The 17,356-nt window shown below is 37.5% G+C and overlaps 2 protein-coding genes across 2 annotated transcripts; both read left to right on the top strand.

Annotated features, from left to right (window-relative positions):
* The first annotated feature begins 1,599 nt into the window (after nt 1-1,599).
* On the top strand, nt 1,600-9,366 carry si:dkey-6n21.12 (schwannomin-interacting protein 1). Its single transcript, XM_053629069.1, has 7 exons — nt 1,600-2,487; nt 2,895-3,114; nt 6,106-6,212; nt 6,298-6,385; nt 6,539-6,688; nt 6,817-6,934; nt 8,716-9,366. Exons 2-7 carry the CDS (start codon nt 2,905-2,907, stop codon nt 8,814-8,816), a joined length of 774 nt encoding a protein of 257 aa, XP_053485044.1. The 5' UTR covers nt 1,600-2,487; nt 2,895-2,904; the 3' UTR covers nt 8,817-9,366.
* A 453-nt stretch (nt 9,367-9,819) lies between these two features.
* On the top strand, nt 9,820-13,361 carry si:dkey-6n21.13 (P2Y purinoceptor 3). Its single transcript, XM_053629060.1, has 2 exons — nt 9,820-9,909; nt 10,720-13,361. Exon 2 carries the CDS (start codon nt 10,863-10,865, stop codon nt 12,147-12,149), a length of 1,287 nt encoding a protein of 428 aa, XP_053485035.1. The 5' UTR covers nt 9,820-9,909; nt 10,720-10,862; the 3' UTR covers nt 12,150-13,361.
* Nucleotides 13,362-17,356: the final 3,995 nt, after the last annotated feature.

Genomic DNA, 17,356 nt, shown 5'->3' with positions numbered 1-17,356 from the left:
GTGACGACGTAAAAGAACTGGTGTATCGGTTTTTTGAACTGGTTCGTTGAAACGAACTGTCCGAAAGAACCGGTTCGCGGAAAAGTATCACGCTGTGTCCGAAACCGCTCCCTATCTCCTATATAGTGCACTATATAGGGTGTCGGCCATTTTGTAGTGGTGTCCGAATTCTGAGTGAACAACTTAATACCCTACATTCGTTCACTCGTTTATACCCACAATGCACTCTGATTTTGAGTGTCCATCCGATGTACACTTGCCAATGCCCTATTTCCCATACTCCAACGCGAGACGGTCATAGAACGCGAAAGAAAATTAAACATGGCGGACGGGAACATCGGAGGCGGCATTCAATAAGGCTGCATCCGAAAAACGTATGCAGCTGACTTGTTGCCTAGCTGCCCTATCACGCAATGACTTCCAAAGGCAGCGTTTGCGCACGAAGGCACATCCGGAAACAGTTCCGGACAGGCTTCTGGAGGCAGTGTAACGTAATGTCGTTGCTAGGTTACCAGCTGCTCATTACCGCCACCTGGTGTATTTAGTGTAGGATTTCGGTGTATGACTTCGTCTATTAAAAATGCAGGAAAACGAGTTTATACAGTTATGTATTAACTGTATGATGATACTCGAAGACCTTTTTGATGACCCTTTTAAAATTATATTTGAAATATAAATAGAGAGCGCTTTGGCGATAACCAAGCAAATATTTATCAACTACAACACTAATTTCTCGCAATCAAAAGTTGTCGAAAGTGAAAATAAAACTTAAGCTGTGTCTGAAACGGTTCACTCGTTCACTATTCCCTATATAGGGAATGACATTTGAGTCCACTATAATGGGAAGAATTGAAGGAAAATGAGTGATAGAGTTCGGACGCTGATATACAGTAAATAGATCATAAATAGAAATAATTCAGTGAGCACTGTGTCGAGGACACAGTGGTAAATATGGAGTTTATCGTAAAACAGTAAAGTTCATTTTCTCACTGTGTTCATCTGTCACGTTTATTATATTAGTTGATAAAGAAAACAAAAACAACTGCTTGTCATGTTTATTTACTATTAGAATTATTTATTATATTTAATAAATAGATTTATTATATTTACAAATAAAAAGGCATAAAAATACATTGGGTGATGGTGCCCAGGAAACATTTAGCATGGTACTGTAGACACACAGTAAAACAAGTTCTAACCTTAGCTTGATAAAAAAAAAAAAAAAGAAAAAAAAAAAGAAGAAAAAAAAAGGTCTTAGTCCTATATTTTACTTAAACTGGTAAGGCTTAAAAAAATGTTTTCTAACTGCCATACAGCATAAATCACATTGAATTAATGACTTTTATGTGATCAATCATACAGTTTTACAGACGGTTATAATAATTTAACTACCTAAGAATATTTACCTAGTTCAAGAAAGCATAGAAAAATTAAATAATTGTCCACGTTTATGTACTTCAGAAACGTTTCATAAGGAGTCTACGTTTTAGGAAGGTCAGATTTGGAGTTTTGTGGACAGGACAATTTAAAAAAATAAATAAATAAAAATGACGATTGTATTATTTTGGACTGGCCATTGAGGCTTTGTCACGCAGAATGGGCCCCTGGCTGCAAAACCCCTTCTAGGAGACTGGTGAGGATGCTTAGATGGTTCTCGATATACTGTATGTTTATCCTACGATTCACTTTACTGAGTCGATTCGTCAGACCTACTCGTTCAGATGAACCGAACTCCGTCTTTGGGTTCGTTTGATTCTCAAATCGCGGAGTGCAGAAATGCTGTGCAGACAGTTAGCACATATACTACAGTAGATTGACTGTGATTTTAACATGGCTGCTAGGATTCACTTCAATAAGTCGCCCACAAACAAAGAACCAGGAACCTCCCATGGCAATTTTGTCGTAAATAAGGCATGTCCAGGCTCGTTGGTTTTGCCTGTGTATGAGCTTTACTTTCCATTAGTTTTTCTGGAAGCAATGTCTTAACAAGTGAATTTGAATATGGTCATGGGTCTAAATGTGGTATTCAGTATCCAGAAATTCAGTTTTTTAAATCCAGTTTTACTGCAATATAAGTTTAATTGTGTAGGAATGAATGAAACCGGACACCTGGTGATTCTGCTCGGTTGTTTCTCCTCCCCTCAGTGAAACAAAACGTTGTGAAATTCCTCAAGTTTTGAGGCGGTTGTGAGCAACCACTTTCCTGGGATTATTAAAGTCGCACACGGGCTTCTGACTGATTTCTTTTACGTAGACGCGTGGGTTTTGTTAAATAGGCTGTCTAACATACAAAGGAGCATCGAAGAAACCAAACACGGGCCGAAAGAAGTGTGAAGATAGCGAATGAAGACGTGAGGCGTGTAACGGGACTAAAAGGAGGAGACAACTAACTTCGGGAAAGCTATGGGAACTTAGACCTTTTTATCGACCAGTTTGAAAGCACAAATATTCTTAACTTCTGCGTTAAAGTTTCACACAGCTACATAGGTAGGCGAGCTGACTTTTAAGGTTGTTTTAAATACTCACAGAGCATTAAATCACAACTTAGTTCTTCAGCAGCCGACGTGGCCGAACATGAACTACATTAGGCTGGGCCTGTTTAGCGTTGCTATAATAAAAACTCGAAAATTACTTACAGATTTAAATTGATAATTTGGATATTGTCGTTTGTGGAAGATTAGGCTGTTTCCTATCATGAATGCAAGTGTTGATTTTGTCTTCCTCTCATGTATTTTGCCTCTTTTTAATCCTAATACTGACTTTGTTTTCTCTTATAAGCATTGTTTGTTAAACCATTATTACTAACCAAGATCTAAAGGTGGTCGCACGTTTCCATGGAGTCTATGTTTCTGGAAAACATCCGAAACACTGAATGTTTTTAAATGTGTCTGAAGTGTTCCAGGCATGATGGAAGGAGAGAAGGAGAGAGAGAGAGAAAGGGGAGAGGAAAAGGAGAGTGATGAGACTGAGGAGGATGCTGAAGGAGCAGCCTTGCTGTGGCAAGAAGGCTCTTCTGATGATGACCTAGGACTACCCATCATGCACTGGGAGGCCCTAAGCCTGCGTATTGCCCAACTTGAGAAACAAGAGGAAGAACGAAGAGGGAAGAATAAGGTCAGAGTTACAAAAAGCATGCAAAATTGAAAGGCGTACAGCATACCGGAAGGTATACCCATATGTTTAAATTGTGTGAAATGACTACTAAATTTGGTGGTTGGAAGAATGGTTAAAAAGATCATATTGATACTTTTCATGATACACAGTTACAGTATCTAGTTTTACTATCAAAGTACCTGCTAAAAAGATGAGTGGAGAGATTTTAGCATTTAAACAAAATAGCATTTAAAAAACATGTATGAAATAAAATATTTTACAAGGAAAAGGCATAAAAATAAAACAGAGAGAGAGAGAGAGATTTTATTATCCAAGCTATAACAACATAATTGACTAGTCTTATAGAAGTACTGACAATATCCACAACACTCTTGTGACATACAGTCCCCTCTGAAGGCCAATTCATTTGTTTTTGCTGTAGAATGAAGACATTTGGAATTGATATCAAAAGATATGTGAAGAGAATTTCGAATTTGAGCTTTTATCTCCTGATATTTATATGTAGATGTGTTAAATGACATAGAACCTGATATATTTTGTATCAGACCACCCAATTTGTAGGTGAGGAAAAATACTGGAACATGTGACTGAGAAGTGCTTCTTGTTACCTAGGTGTGACCTGTTAGATTGATTGTTTAAATAATAAATAGCTCTGAACAACTCTTGGCTTTACGCTTCAGTTTCACCTGTGAAGATTGCATTTGTTGTTAAAAAAGGATAAGCTAACATGAAGATCAGAGAGCTGTCTATAGCTGCGTTTACATGAACAACAATAATCCACTCTTAACCCGATTAAGACCATATTTTGATTAAGAAACTACCATGTAAACAGCAATTTTTACTTACCTTAATCTAATTAACGTCATACTCTAATCGAATTAAGACAGGTGGAGTACTCCTGTTTTAGTCGCATTATGGACGTGTATTACAGACATGTAAACACCTTAATCACATTACGAACGTCATGAGAGTTTTCACCACATTTTGTGACAGGACAAGATCAAGAGAGTTCGGCTGCGTCCCAAACCGCATACTTACCTATCATAGGCTTGTAGTGGGGAAAAATACATGTATCTCGGCTACTATATAGACAGTAAGTATGCAGTTTGGGACACAGCCCACTGCTTCCAGCAGTTGTCTATTAGCATGTATAGCATGACAAATAATTAACTGCACTTAAAGCGTTCGTAAAAAAATTTAATAAAAACACCCAAAACTGTATACGGTAACATAACGAAGACGAACTGTATGTTGACACGTGAAATTCTGGAGGGATGTTGGACGGCGTGGTGCGGTGATGTAATGACGTGGGCTTTTAATCTAATTATGTTCTATAACATGTAAAACGGGAACGTGACCGGAGTATTCTAAAAGTGACTCATGTAAACACCTTAATCACATTATTATCAGAGTAAGGCCAATAATTAGATTACTGCTGTTAATGTAAACGTAGTCTATGGGAGAAAAGCAAGCCATTCTGAAGGTGAGAAAAGAGGGAAAATCAATGAGAGGCATTTCACAAACAATGGGCATAGCCAACACATCAATTTGGAATGTATTGAAAAAGAAATAAACCACTGGTTTACTGAGCAGCAGACACCAAATGGGTTGGGCAATGAAAACAACAACAACAGCTGATGACAGATACATTGTGAGAGCTAAAACCCAAAACAACAGTCAGTGTCATCACCAACAACCTCCACAGGACAGGGGAGCATTCTTGCATGGCTGCCTCTGGAACAGGATCACTAATCTTTATTGATGATGTAAATCATGACGGTAGCAGCAGAATGAGATCAGAAATTTACAGGAACATTTTTAGCTACCAATTTACAGAGCAATGCATCAAAATTAATTGGGATCATGCGGCAAGACAGTGATCCAAAACACACTGGAAATTCAACAGAGGACCTTATTGGGGAAAAAAGTGGAAGGTTTTAGACTGGCCAAGTCTATCACCACACCTTAACCCAATTGAGCAGCATTTCTCCTCCTGAAGAGGACACTGAAGGGAGAAATCCATTGAAACAAACAACAACTGAAATAGGCTGCAGTAAAAGCCTGGAAATGTATCACAAAAGAAGAAACCAACAATTTGACGAGTTACAGGCTTGATGCAGTTATTGAAAGCAAGGGATATGCAACCAAATATTAAGTGTTGTTTACTTTCATTTACACCGAGACTTATCTGTTCCTATACTTTTGCATGCCTAAAAATTGGGTGGTCTGATAAAAAAGGTTCTATGTTTTATGTTGTTTAACACATCTAGGTGTAAATACCAGGAAATAAAAGCTGAAATCCTAAACTCTCCTCCCATATTCATCTTTTGATCTCAAACCCAAATGTCTTTGGTGTATAGCATAAACAAAAGGAATTGGCCTTGCTGTTACAATAGTTTCAGAGGGTATGGTAAATTGACATCATATCGCCAAACCATGATTTTTGTACATACTCATTTGGCTTTTTTTTTCTTCTTCTTTAATTTGTCATTTGCCACCATTAGCTAGCTCTTCCATCACACAACAGCTTTCAACCTGGAGGGTGATGGCTATCATGGGCTACCTTGGAGACATGTGAAGCCAGCCACCACATCTTTTCGAACTGTTGCTCATGCTACATCACAGGGCAGTTGAACATACCAGATGGAAAGCACTAACTTCCCTCTTCTGCATACATGAGCTCACCAAAACCCACGATTGGCTAGTGTAGCTTTGATTGACAAGGGAGATTGTCAATACTAGTCTCTGAGGCCAAGGGTGTACTTACATTTTCCACAGAAGAATATCACATCTATTGATATTTCTGTTGAATAAATGATTGAAAATGCTAATTTTCTTTGTGTTTTTTTTTCCAAGTATATCAACTTAATTAATAGGCACTGTTTCAAAGAGGATCAAATGTTTACTTGTCCAAATATGTCAAAAAAGCCACCAGTTTCCATGGGGTGTACTTATTTCACATGACTGTATATGTTTTCTGCATATTTCAAGGATGTTGCTCAGTGGACAGAGAGTTGGCCAGAGTTATATAACCTTACCAGACATCAAGACACCTGTGAGGATGTGGACGATAGCCGCCTGACAGCCCTAACGTCACGGTACTCACCAGATTTATTATTTTCTCCTCCATTCCTTACTTTGCTGTAATATCTGACTATGAGTGGATTTTCCTGGTTATTTTAGACTCCAGAGTCATATGAACCTGCAACTCTGTTTCATCAACAACAGTGAGAGTGAAGATGAGGAGGAGGAAGACAAGGAGAAGAAAGAGGTTTCTAATGACTTTTCATTTTTATTTTTATTTTTTTATTTTTAACTGGTGCACTGCAGATTTGGGAATGTAACATAAATATCTAATATTCTCCTTATATATATATAAAAGCAAAGTGTTTTGTGGCATGGTATATCGCTATTTACATTACAGTTGAACAAACACTCTGGGAAACAGATGCAACAGCCACAGCAGCATTCCAGCACTGCATCCAGCAGCAAAGCCAAATCTGGTGGGTTTAAGAAAGAGGTCAAGGCTGCTCTCAGCATGCTAAGACACAAGCTAAGGTTGGAGCAAAAACAGGTAACCATGCATCAAGATCTCTTTCAATTCTGATTCCCCAAGTCCAAGATCACTTTACACAGTCATTTAAGCCTGTATGTGTACATGCTTTTGGAAAAATATTAATCTGCTTGACTGTTCTCTTATAGACCAAACCCCCCAGTGATGCAGTTAAAGAGAGAACTCATTATAATCGCAGCGACTTGAGGAATTTCAGCTTAAAGGAGTTGAATGCACTGAAGACCACACTAAGCAAAGACATTCATAGTAAGATCTCTTCCATCTGTTACAGTATTAAATCTTTATTCTCCAAAATTAAAAGACCTCTAGTACTGTTGCACAGCATTCATAGTTGGTTTTTGCTAACTCCGACATCACAAATTTTAAATGGAGTGCCCTCCACTAATATTTTTTTTGCCCTTGGTAAATATGAGCAAAGAAGTCTTTGAAAATTGTCTTTATTGTTTAACCTTTTGATATTTTGTTTAAAAAATTCACAAAAATACTCTGCTTTCATGGATATCAAACAATTGCAAACACAACACAGGTTTATCCAAAAAAATATATTTGTTAAATGTAGGTGTGCAACAATTATTGGCACCCTTTTAATCAATACTTTGTGCTACCACCTATATATAACAAAGATTTTTTTTGGATAACTCTGTGTTTTGTTTGCTATCCATGAGAGCAGAGTATTTTGTGAATTCTTTAAACAAAAGATCAAAAGGTTTTGTGAAATTTTGAATAAAATGTTAAACAATAAAGACAATTTTTCACAGCCTTCTTTGCTCATATTTACAAACGGTGCCAAAATTAGTGAAAAGTGCCATTCACTTCTTTTCAGATAACACAACAACTTTTCAAATGTCATATATTTAAAGATCCTTCTGCACTGTATATATCAAGTTAAACATTCTGGTTTAAACATTTTCATAAAGACAAAAATAAATAGTTGAAATAAGAAGGTGATGTGAAACAGGTGAGGCAGTCATCTAATCATAGTATATAAGGAGCCTCCAAAAAAGGCCTAGTCCTTCAACACTTTGAGAACAACATTCCCCAAAGACAAATTGGTAGGATTTTGGGCATTTTCCCTTCTACAGTGCACAATATAATTAAAAGATTCAAGGAATCCGGTCAAATCTTTAAAAGCATCAAAGCGTAAAGGGCAAGGCCGAAAACCACTTCTGAATGTGTGTGATCTCCGATCCCTCAGACATCACTGTCCTAAAAACCACCATGAGTCTGTAATGGATATCTTGACATGGGCTCGGGAATACTTTGGTAAACCTTTGTCAGCCAACACCATCCACAGATGCAAGTTAAGGCTTTACTGTGCAAATCAGAAGCCATACATAAACACTGTCCAGAAGCGCCGCCGACTCCAAGTTAGAATGTGTGATGCATTATTAAGTTTAAGTAAGGCAATGAAGGCCCTGTAAAGTTGCACAGCTGAAGAAATGCATAATGGATGAATGGGGGAAAATTCCGCTTGCTAAACTTAACCAGCTAGTGTTTTCAGTGCCCAAATGCTTAAGTGTTAATTAAAAAAAAAAAAGGTGATGTTACACAGTGGTAAACAGTTGACCGTCCCAACTTTTTTGGAGTGAGTTGCAGTCATCAGATTTGAATTGAGTGTATATTTTCAAAAATCTATTTAAGTCACAAAGTAAAACATCAAATGTGTTAATAATGTGTTTTCAATATAGTACAGAGTTAATTGAATTTTCAGATGACTCTTTTTTTTGTTTTTTTGCATTTTCCATAATGTCCCAACTTTTCAGAATTGGGGTTCTACTTGTAGTTTACTGCTCTTTCTAGTAGATTTACATATAAATGTTTAGTTTCATTATTATTAAAGGAACTTTTGCTTTACAGCATTTGTTTATATGTACTTAAGACTTTTGCATAGTATTGTACATGTATACATAGGAGGAGAAATTTTCAACATAAAGCTCTACATCAGACTTAAATGATCTGTTAGTGTTAATGTCTTCTTTGTGTGTGTGTGTGTGTGTGTGTGCGCGCGCGTATGTGTGTCTGTGTAGACCTCAGCTCCGAGTTAGTGGGCCGACTTCTCACAAGAGACCAGCTAAGAACTGAGCAGGATGCCATGTTACTGGAGATACAGGATATGACATCACTCTGACAGAAGAGGTCACTTCCATTAAAGGGACAAAACCGATGCCTCAATGACTTGAGAACTTACATACCTGGGAGATCCGCCTGGAAGAATTAACTGTACTGTGAAAAGTTTCTCCACACCAAAGGACTGTTTAAGGAATTTAAGGACTTAAATTGCACAGATTTGTTTCCAAGTTTTCCTTTATTTTGGCTGCTTGGTAAGGTTTCTATTAATATGTTGATATAAAGATGTTGTAAGCTGTTATTGCTGTCTAGGACCAACCTCTTTCCAGAATCAAATTGTTTTTGACAAATCATTCTTTTTATTGTTCCAGCCCCTTCACGCTTGTGTCATTTTACATTTTAGTGATGTACAGCTTCTATAATATTAAGTCAATAGTTTATAGTTACATGCAAACACTTGCATGGCTAATGGATAAAGCAGTATCGTTTGACATTTTACAGTATGTTTCACACCTGTGCTCACAAATGTAAATTAACAGTTAGAGAATCAAAGCTGTAAAAAACATGGTCATTAAAGTCTACCTAGAATAATTAAATTGTGTTTGTATGTACATATCTCAGGTAGCACTTGAGTGGATTGATGCTGCTTGTGGAATTTTTAAGAATAAAGGTACAGTTTATTCTAATAACTAATGTTATATAGAGCTGGAGTTCAGTACACTTTAGGTGTTTTAGACCTCCTTACTGCTTTTCAAGTAAACTAGAACCTAATACATATACAGAATAAGCAGTTTCTCTGTCCTGCCTACTCAGAGTTTGTATCTTAAAAAGGATAGCTCAGCAGAAATAGAGGAAAGAAGATAGACAGGGGGAGGGACAGATGAAGAGGTGAGGGGAGAACATGAAAAAGGGAGGGATGCATAGAATGGTCCACAATAGGTACGACAAACAGTCGAGGTGAAGTAGTGCACAGCTTATGGTTTTGAAGTGAGCTAGAGAAGAACAAACATTTTAGTACTTTTTCTTATCTATTTATCTGTGCCTTCTTGTTCACACTGATGATGGATGGACAATAAACTAGGAGTGTTTTGGTATCAATTTTCACTTTGACACTTGGGATTCTGTTGTTCCAGAAGTTCTCTTCTGTTGAATCGGTAAGTTTTCCAGTTTGTAATAACACAAAACCAGTTAGAGGTAATTATGTACCACTCTGATACCAGACAGATGTCTCTTAGACTTTTATGAACTGTAATTTATGGAGCTTTTTAATATTTGGACAATGAGGACATTAAACATTGTTTTTCCATGGAATTGTCTTTGTCCCCATTAAGGAACAAATGGATGATTTATCATAACATGGTTGAGTGAACATATCTCTCTGTTGACACAATGCTTTATACGTTTCTCAAGTCCTGAACAGTATAGCATTTTGCCCTGTGGCTTCTCCGTTTAATGCTCAGTCTACAAGAAGAGAAGATAACCATTGTATGGCATGTGGATAAAGTTCAAAACAATGTTTGATGTTTAAATATATCCGCTGAAGCATATAGAAAGGTGTAGTGCAGAAAGAGCTAAAAATTTTCTTGTAAACTTTTGGGGTGCAAAAGGAGGAAAGTCTGAATGGGGTAACAAGTGAGAGTAAGAAAAGGGAGATGTATGATGGAACACAGAGGGGAAGTGTGGTTACTGATTGATTAGTTACTGAAGTGAAAAGAGTCTGAATCAGCAGCATATACTCATCTAGCAACTGTAGCAGGGCAAACAGCTTCACAGATTGTGAAAGAAAAGCTCTGGAAAGGTTGGGGGCGGCAAAAGAGGCTGCCTGGTAGACCAGTAAATTTAAGAGCCATCTTGGAATCTGGAATGACTCCAAAATCAAACCAGTTCATCAATATTATGTATAATTTGAGGGATTTTGTATGCTACACTAAATATATTGTCAATACTGTTATTATTTTTTACAGAAACTCAAATTAGAGCACCAGACTGGAAAACCTGGAAATTTAAACACATTCCAGCACTGGAATCAGGAGCTGTTTTTATGGATACTCACTGTGACGATGACACAGAATCACTTCCTTAATAAGAGATTCAGAAGCAATCAGATATGGTGACGGACACTCCTACAGGCCTGTCCGAATCAGGACAAGGAGGTGACACCCTTTTCCTCTTTTCATCTAATTCCTCTAGTGCTGCCTCCTGCAACATTGATGAGTCCTACAAGTACATCTTCCTTCCTATCTGTTACTCCTTCACATTTGTCTTTAGTATCAGCCTCAATTCGGTGGTGCTCTATCGCTCTTTTCGCCGTACCAAGCACTGGAATGTGTCCCTAATTTATATGGTGAACTTGGCTACTACTGACTTTATGTATGGCCTCTCCCTGCCATTCCTAGTAGCCAGTTATATCATGCATGACAACTGGGTCTTTGGAGATTTCATGTGTCGCTTGGTGCGCTTCCTGTTCTACTTCAACCTGTACTGTAGCATTTTTTTCCTCACCTGCATCTCTGTGCATCGCTACCTGGGCATCTGTCATCCCATGAGGACCATCACTCTAGAGACCAAGCGGGCTGTAAAAGGCACTTGCATTTTGGTGTGGCTTGCTGTCTTTGCGCTCACATGCCCAATTTTTCGATTTGCGCAAACAGAGCTTCTTTCCCGTCGAAAAGACAGTGGAGCAATAGAGGTACTTGAAGTGGATGGTGACACACAGAAGTCCAACATAAGTCCAAATGCTGAGATGTTCCATAACTGCTGGGATGATGCTATTGATAAGGAGTTCCAGGACTATGTTCCTTATGGAATAACCCTCCATCTCTTGGGGTTCTTTGTGCCATTTAGCATCATTGCCTGGTGCTACTCACGTGTGGTTATGACTATATTTCGAACACTGCACTCCCAAACTCCTGCTAATGAACCAAGGACAAGACAAGGAAGCAAGGCAGGGACAAGAGGAGAAGGCATGTCCATTATTCTCGGGGCTCATTCACCTTATGTAAACAGGCGTCGCAAGTCCATCAAAACCATCATAACCATTACTCTCCTCTTTGCCCTTTGCTTCTTCCCCTTTCACGTTACCCGTACTATTTTTTTGGTGTTGAAAGTAACCAGCAGGGTGCAGTGCCATACGATGCAGATGGTCTCAATTTGTTACAAAATTACTCGGCCACTAGCATCCTTCAATGCCTGGCTTAATGCATTGCTCTATTTCCTCACCAAGGAAAAAAGTGGACCCTGTTGCAACAAACCACCACCTTCCCGACACGGGCTCCTTTGGCCTTTACGGATGCTGGGAAAAGGAGGGAACCAGGAGGAGGAAGCTGAAGAGGCAGTGAACCATAAAAATAATGACCTCAAGGCAGAAAGCAACATATTCACAGACTTACCTTGAGACAAAATATAAGAAATATGTCAAATGTGTTTGGATATGAATTGCCCGGATATACAGTCATATGTATTGGGAAAATCTCTTAAAATTGATGTATTCATTTATTTCCTTGTGAACTAATATAAAAAGTAGGGGGAAAAGAAATTTGTCAATTGATAATCTAATAGTGATTATCAGAGAGCAATGATAAAATTTGATTCATGTGATTCAGTAATCTTATATTAAATATGGTCTGTCTTTTGACCATTTTGCCCATATTCCTTGACATGATATTACCGACTGCTGGGACACAAAATAAAACTATAGGAGGATCTGTTTAGCTCAATACTGCCATTGGGTATTTTGGTCAATATCAGTGAGTGCTGTGACATGTAAATGATTAAAATGTAAATAAATTATATTTCTGTGTACTTTTCAGCTCACTAAAAGAAATGAAACGTTTAATGTCTCTGCTGTTCCTCTGTAAATAGACAATGTAATAGAACATACATACATATATATGTATGTATGTATGTTCTATTACATTGTCTATTTACCAAATATCCATCAAAGTCCATTTTAAACCTCTCATGCGAGAGGGAGAGAGGTTATATATCTGGCTGTTAATTATTTCCTTTTGCTCAGTGGCCAACAATTAAGGACAAGTTGTACACATATTTAACTGTTATAATTTAAAAGACTTAAGATTTACATTTGTGACATAGTTTGATTTGTCAGAGATTATTTTTCATGCATATTCCAGTTTTCCACTGTTTTCAAACTGTCTAGGGGAGCCTAAATGGACCTGAAGGGTTAGAGTCCAGTACAGATTGGTGATTTACCTACTCTAACACTCCCAACCTACTAATGAGCTAATGAGTTGAAGCTGCTGTAATACAGCAGGGAAATAACTAAACTGTGCTGGACTCTGACCATACAGGTCCACAGCTGGGTTCCTGCTCTGAAAACAGACATGGCATTGCCTCCCACCATCACTGTTTCCCTGCTCGTCACTTTATCACTGGCTCCATAAAAGTGGAGCAGATCTGGAATAGACCTCTACTACTGCTCCCAAGTTAATAAAACGTTTGTCGTTCAGAGTCAAAACCCTGTGTGCTGCTTTATTTGTCCTGGGATAAAAGAAAAGATCCTGGCCCTTAGTGCTTGATCAAAGATTAAGCGTCATAGTAACAGAAATTATGTATAAATGGAAATACCAGCCAGTGGAGTTTCTAAGGTTTATAACATTAATACTCCATGTTTCTCTGAAAATCTCATTTTATATCGTGTTATAGCTGATCACTGTTTAGTTAAAACCTTGTTAAAATATTCAATACGTGGTCTCAAAATAAGATATAATCCTGACCACTGAGAAACTCTGATATCCGGAAAGTGGTGGTTTAAACCATGGCATTTAGTAATTTAGCTAACACGACCCCAGCGAGCACAATCCTGATATCCAGTTGCTTGAATATAATGAAAGCTCGCCTGCAGGACGCCATGTTGACCAACAGGGGGCGGCATATGGAACATCCGTTATTTCCAGTTTGGAAATTCAAAACAAAACCAGCCAGGCCAGTTCCCGACCTGCACCGCGGCAAAAATAAGCGCTGACCGTTTAAAAAAATAACAAAAAAAATTATTTAAAATTTAATAAAGCGAATATTTGCCTACAAGATGCCTGATTTCGTAAAAACTATTTAAAATACAGGTCAGCGAGGCTTCGAAACTAAAAAAATTGTAGAGGAAAAATTTTATTTATTTTTTTTCCCCTCTGTGCCTCGTGTCATCACAGTGTAGAGGTGCTGCGGTGAAGCCTTGGCGCCATTTTCAAACTTCAGAGCCCGAGTGAATGGAACTCTTGTTATGAACAAAATTATTATTATTTTGCGCTTTTAAAATGTTCATCTTCTAATCCTTCATCATTTTGCACTTTGAAGTGATTATACTGACTCCGAGGACAAGATTTTTTATTTTTAAAAAGGTAAATGAATATATATATTTTTCTATGCTTGTAAGCTCCCCCCCTCAAATACTTTTAATTATTTTGTCTGTTTGTTTCTTCTATAGCTAACAGGTTACTGGGGTTAGTTTCTGAGTAATGCTGACATAGCAGCCTTCAGGTCACTTGGTAATTTCTAGCTAATTGTTGGCGACAGCTATAAAATTAATCATGTCGATTTTTTTTTTTTCAAAATATTGCTTGTTAACACACATTAGTTGGGCTAAAGGGTAGAATTAGACATATGTCTAAGTAGAATAGCCTTTGGTTTCTGGTTAAGCTAATGAGTAACCTGTTAGGGAGCTGTGTGTGTGTGTGACACGGTGATGGTAGTTTTTCACTGTAGGAGTTTCCTTCACCGGCGCTGTCCAGTTACTCCACTAGTATAACAATAGCACCTGTGTGTCCAGATGTTTTCTAAACGTTATAGTAGGTGTCTGTTGTGATGAACACAAATCCACAGCTAATCACTGGTGTTGTTTATTCCTATGACGTTATGCTAAATAATTTCATTAGTCGATTTCTCTTTGCCTCATGAGACACTCCCTGTTCAGAGTTGTTTTTCTCTGACTAGCCAGAATAACTATTACAACTGATCACAATATATTTTTTTGGACAACGACAGCATGACTTTGAGCCCCTGCCAGTGTCCGGTGACAGTTTGTTCGTTTTGTACACAATTATTCTCTAGTGAATTCCCTCGCCTTTAAACGGGTTTGGTGTGTGTTACGTTCTTCGTACACCGGAGTTCAAACTCCTCCATAAATGTCGTTTTCGTTGTGTCTGCGTTTTCACATGGCAATCTTTTTATTTTATTTATTGATTTTTTTAAACAAACACAACAAACTGCTTGTGCAAAGACTCGATCACTCTAAGCTAGACTACATGGCTCTGAGCCACTTACTCAGCATTTTTTCTTTTTGCGACTAACTAAAAAAATATCTTTCTATATTATAAAGACTAATAGAGCTCGGCACGTGCGTGGTTTTACAGCCCCACCCACAATCACAATGCCAGATTATGTGCTAATGTATAGTTATATAAACTGTATTTAGGTCCTGTGCTATATATATATATATATATATATATATATATATATATATATATATATATATATATATAATGTTACATTTATTGTTAATCATTTGCTTACATCAGTGCATGGCAGGTATAATTAGTGTTGACAAATTTCGTGGTGCCTCATAAGGGATCATATAGGTTATGAGCAGAAGAGGCATTAAAGCAAACAACATGCATTAAGGTGATAAAATCGGTCATTTAAAAAAACATAGTTTGTAAAGTGTGATGAGCAGTGTGTGGTGTCTAGCTGTGTGTGTATGTGTGTGTGTGTGTGTGACTGCAGGAGTATAGGACTCTGATGGTAGACTTTCAGCAGGTTGTTGACTTTGGGAGGGGGACCAGGAGAACACTTAGTGAGTATGCTTGGTTGCTAGTTTGTCAGTAATCTGGCATTCTGGTGCTGGTTTTGGAGAACTGCTCTTTACATTACTGATTAATTCCTTGTCTAGTGAGAATATCACCCAGGAGTTTAATATCTTTGGACTGAGTGGACTTCTACAAATTGCTCTGTTTTATGAATTTTTGTTATAAGGACTTTCAATATTTGCTTCCCTATTTTTTTTCTTTTCCAAAACTATTCTGTTAAATTCAAATGTCATACACATTTGATGCCCTTTAATTGATTTTGATGTTAATCTTTATTTTTTCTGTAATTATATGGGCATTATATTAAAGTATTGTTAAATATAAATTATTGTGCTGTGAAAAGGAAGTTGGGTGCTATATGAAATTTAGGTTCCTGCTCTATCATAACCAGAATTTACAGAATTTTTAATTTGGAGTAAGTAATTAGCATATTTGGATCACATGTGATGAAACAGTGACATATGTTTTGGTTTTCTCTCTCTCTCTCTTTTTTGTTTGTTTGTTCTTGTCCTGTGTACAACATTTAACCCTCACATTTGGTCATTTTATAGCCCATGAAAATTCACCTGGGGTTTCAGGGTCATTATTTGCCTCTTCATAATGTACTTCATTTTGCTTGAATTTATCACGTTTAATTTTTAACCATGTCTCTCGTGTTAGGCCCTGGGCCTGATGCTGTTCCTTCTCTGGACTGTTTTTAGTCTTCCTGTTTTTGTATGTGGTTACTGAGGCTTAGTGAGGACATGTTTTGAGCAGAATGAGATGATGCATGAAATGTAAGAAGGTAGATTACTTATTTATATCATTGATTTAAAATTTTAATCAGCACTGCAGCATATTCATAATTTTGTTTTTAATATACATTCATATTTTCATAAAGACTCTTCTCTCTCTCTCTTTTTTTTTAATAACATGTAGCTTTCAATCAAAATTATTAATGGGGGAAAAACCTAAAGTCATTTTTAAACCAACATGGTGTGTGTGGGTAATTATTTTGAATTGCTGAATCTGTTGTGTGCTGATCTTATAAATAGTGATTTAAATCTTATACGCCTGTTTTGGGCACTCTTTCACCAAGTGAAATTGTGACTTTGATTTCTTATGGCTTTTGCTTTTTGGGCATGTATCATTCGCAGAGGTCTTTGTCTTGTCTGGCTGTGTGTGTGCGTGTGTGTGCGCATGCAACTGTTCAAGCCCAGTTGTCTTTCTCAGTAAAGCTATCTGTGGAACCAGATCAACATTTTCTCCACTTTTTGTACCTAGTCTCTCGGTCTATGCATAGCCCACAGTGTCGGGACACACAGCCAAGCTCCATGTTGCGATGAAACTATGAAAAACAATATTAAAAGGAAAAAAAATAAAAAAGTTTGGTATCTTCAAGTTATTTTTAGTATTTATTTTATTGTCTTCCCCTGGTTGCACTTGTATTTTTATTTTATTTCATAATTTAGACTTGCATGAATCAAGGCCAAGATTGAACATGTTTTCCTAATACACTCGTGAGAGTTTGGAGATTGTAGTAAAAGTTTTCCTGCATCATGGCAAAAAAATCGCCACAAACACAACACTTTTCTTGTTTCGTTTCCCTCTTTCCCTGTGTTTCTGCAGTCGAGCCTGCTCTCTCTTTTGTTCCCCCCTCCCTCCTTTTCTCTCTGCTGGCTGTGTGAATGCTTTGGCAAGGGTACAAGAAATCAAGCAAGCGAGAGCTGCTAGCACTGGCGCGCTCCACATACGAAGTCCCACAAATTAATTTTTTGCCTGGAAACGGTTAAATCAACACTCC

The sequence above is a fragment of the Ictalurus furcatus genome, chromosome 7 (genome assembly GCF_023375685.1).
Source record: "Ictalurus furcatus strain D&B chromosome 7, Billie_1.0, whole genome shotgun sequence".
NCBI classification, from domain to species: domain Eukaryota; kingdom Metazoa; phylum Chordata; class Actinopteri; order Siluriformes; family Ictaluridae; genus Ictalurus; species Ictalurus furcatus.
Note: the sequence above shows the minus strand (reverse complement) of the source record. Positions and strands in the feature narration are given on the sequence as shown.

Bases quoted from the DNA above. Each gene is read 5' to 3' on its own strand.
- si:dkey-6n21.12 (XM_053629069.1), top strand. From the start codon at position 2,905: ATGATGGAAGGAGAGAAGGAGAGAGAGAGAGAAAGGGGAGAGGAAAAG. The intron at 3,115-6,105 runs GTCAGAGTTACA...GCATATTTCAAG, and splicing joins AACGAAGAGGGAAGAATAAG to GATGTTGCTCAGTGGACAGA. The intron at 6,935-8,715 runs GTAAGATCTCTT...GTGTCTGTGTAG, and splicing joins ACTAAGCAAAGACATTCATA to ACCTCAGCTCCGAGTTAGTG.
- si:dkey-6n21.13 (XM_053629060.1), top strand. From the start codon at position 10,863: ATGGTGACGGACACTCCTACAGGCCTGTCCGAATCAGGACAAGGAGGT.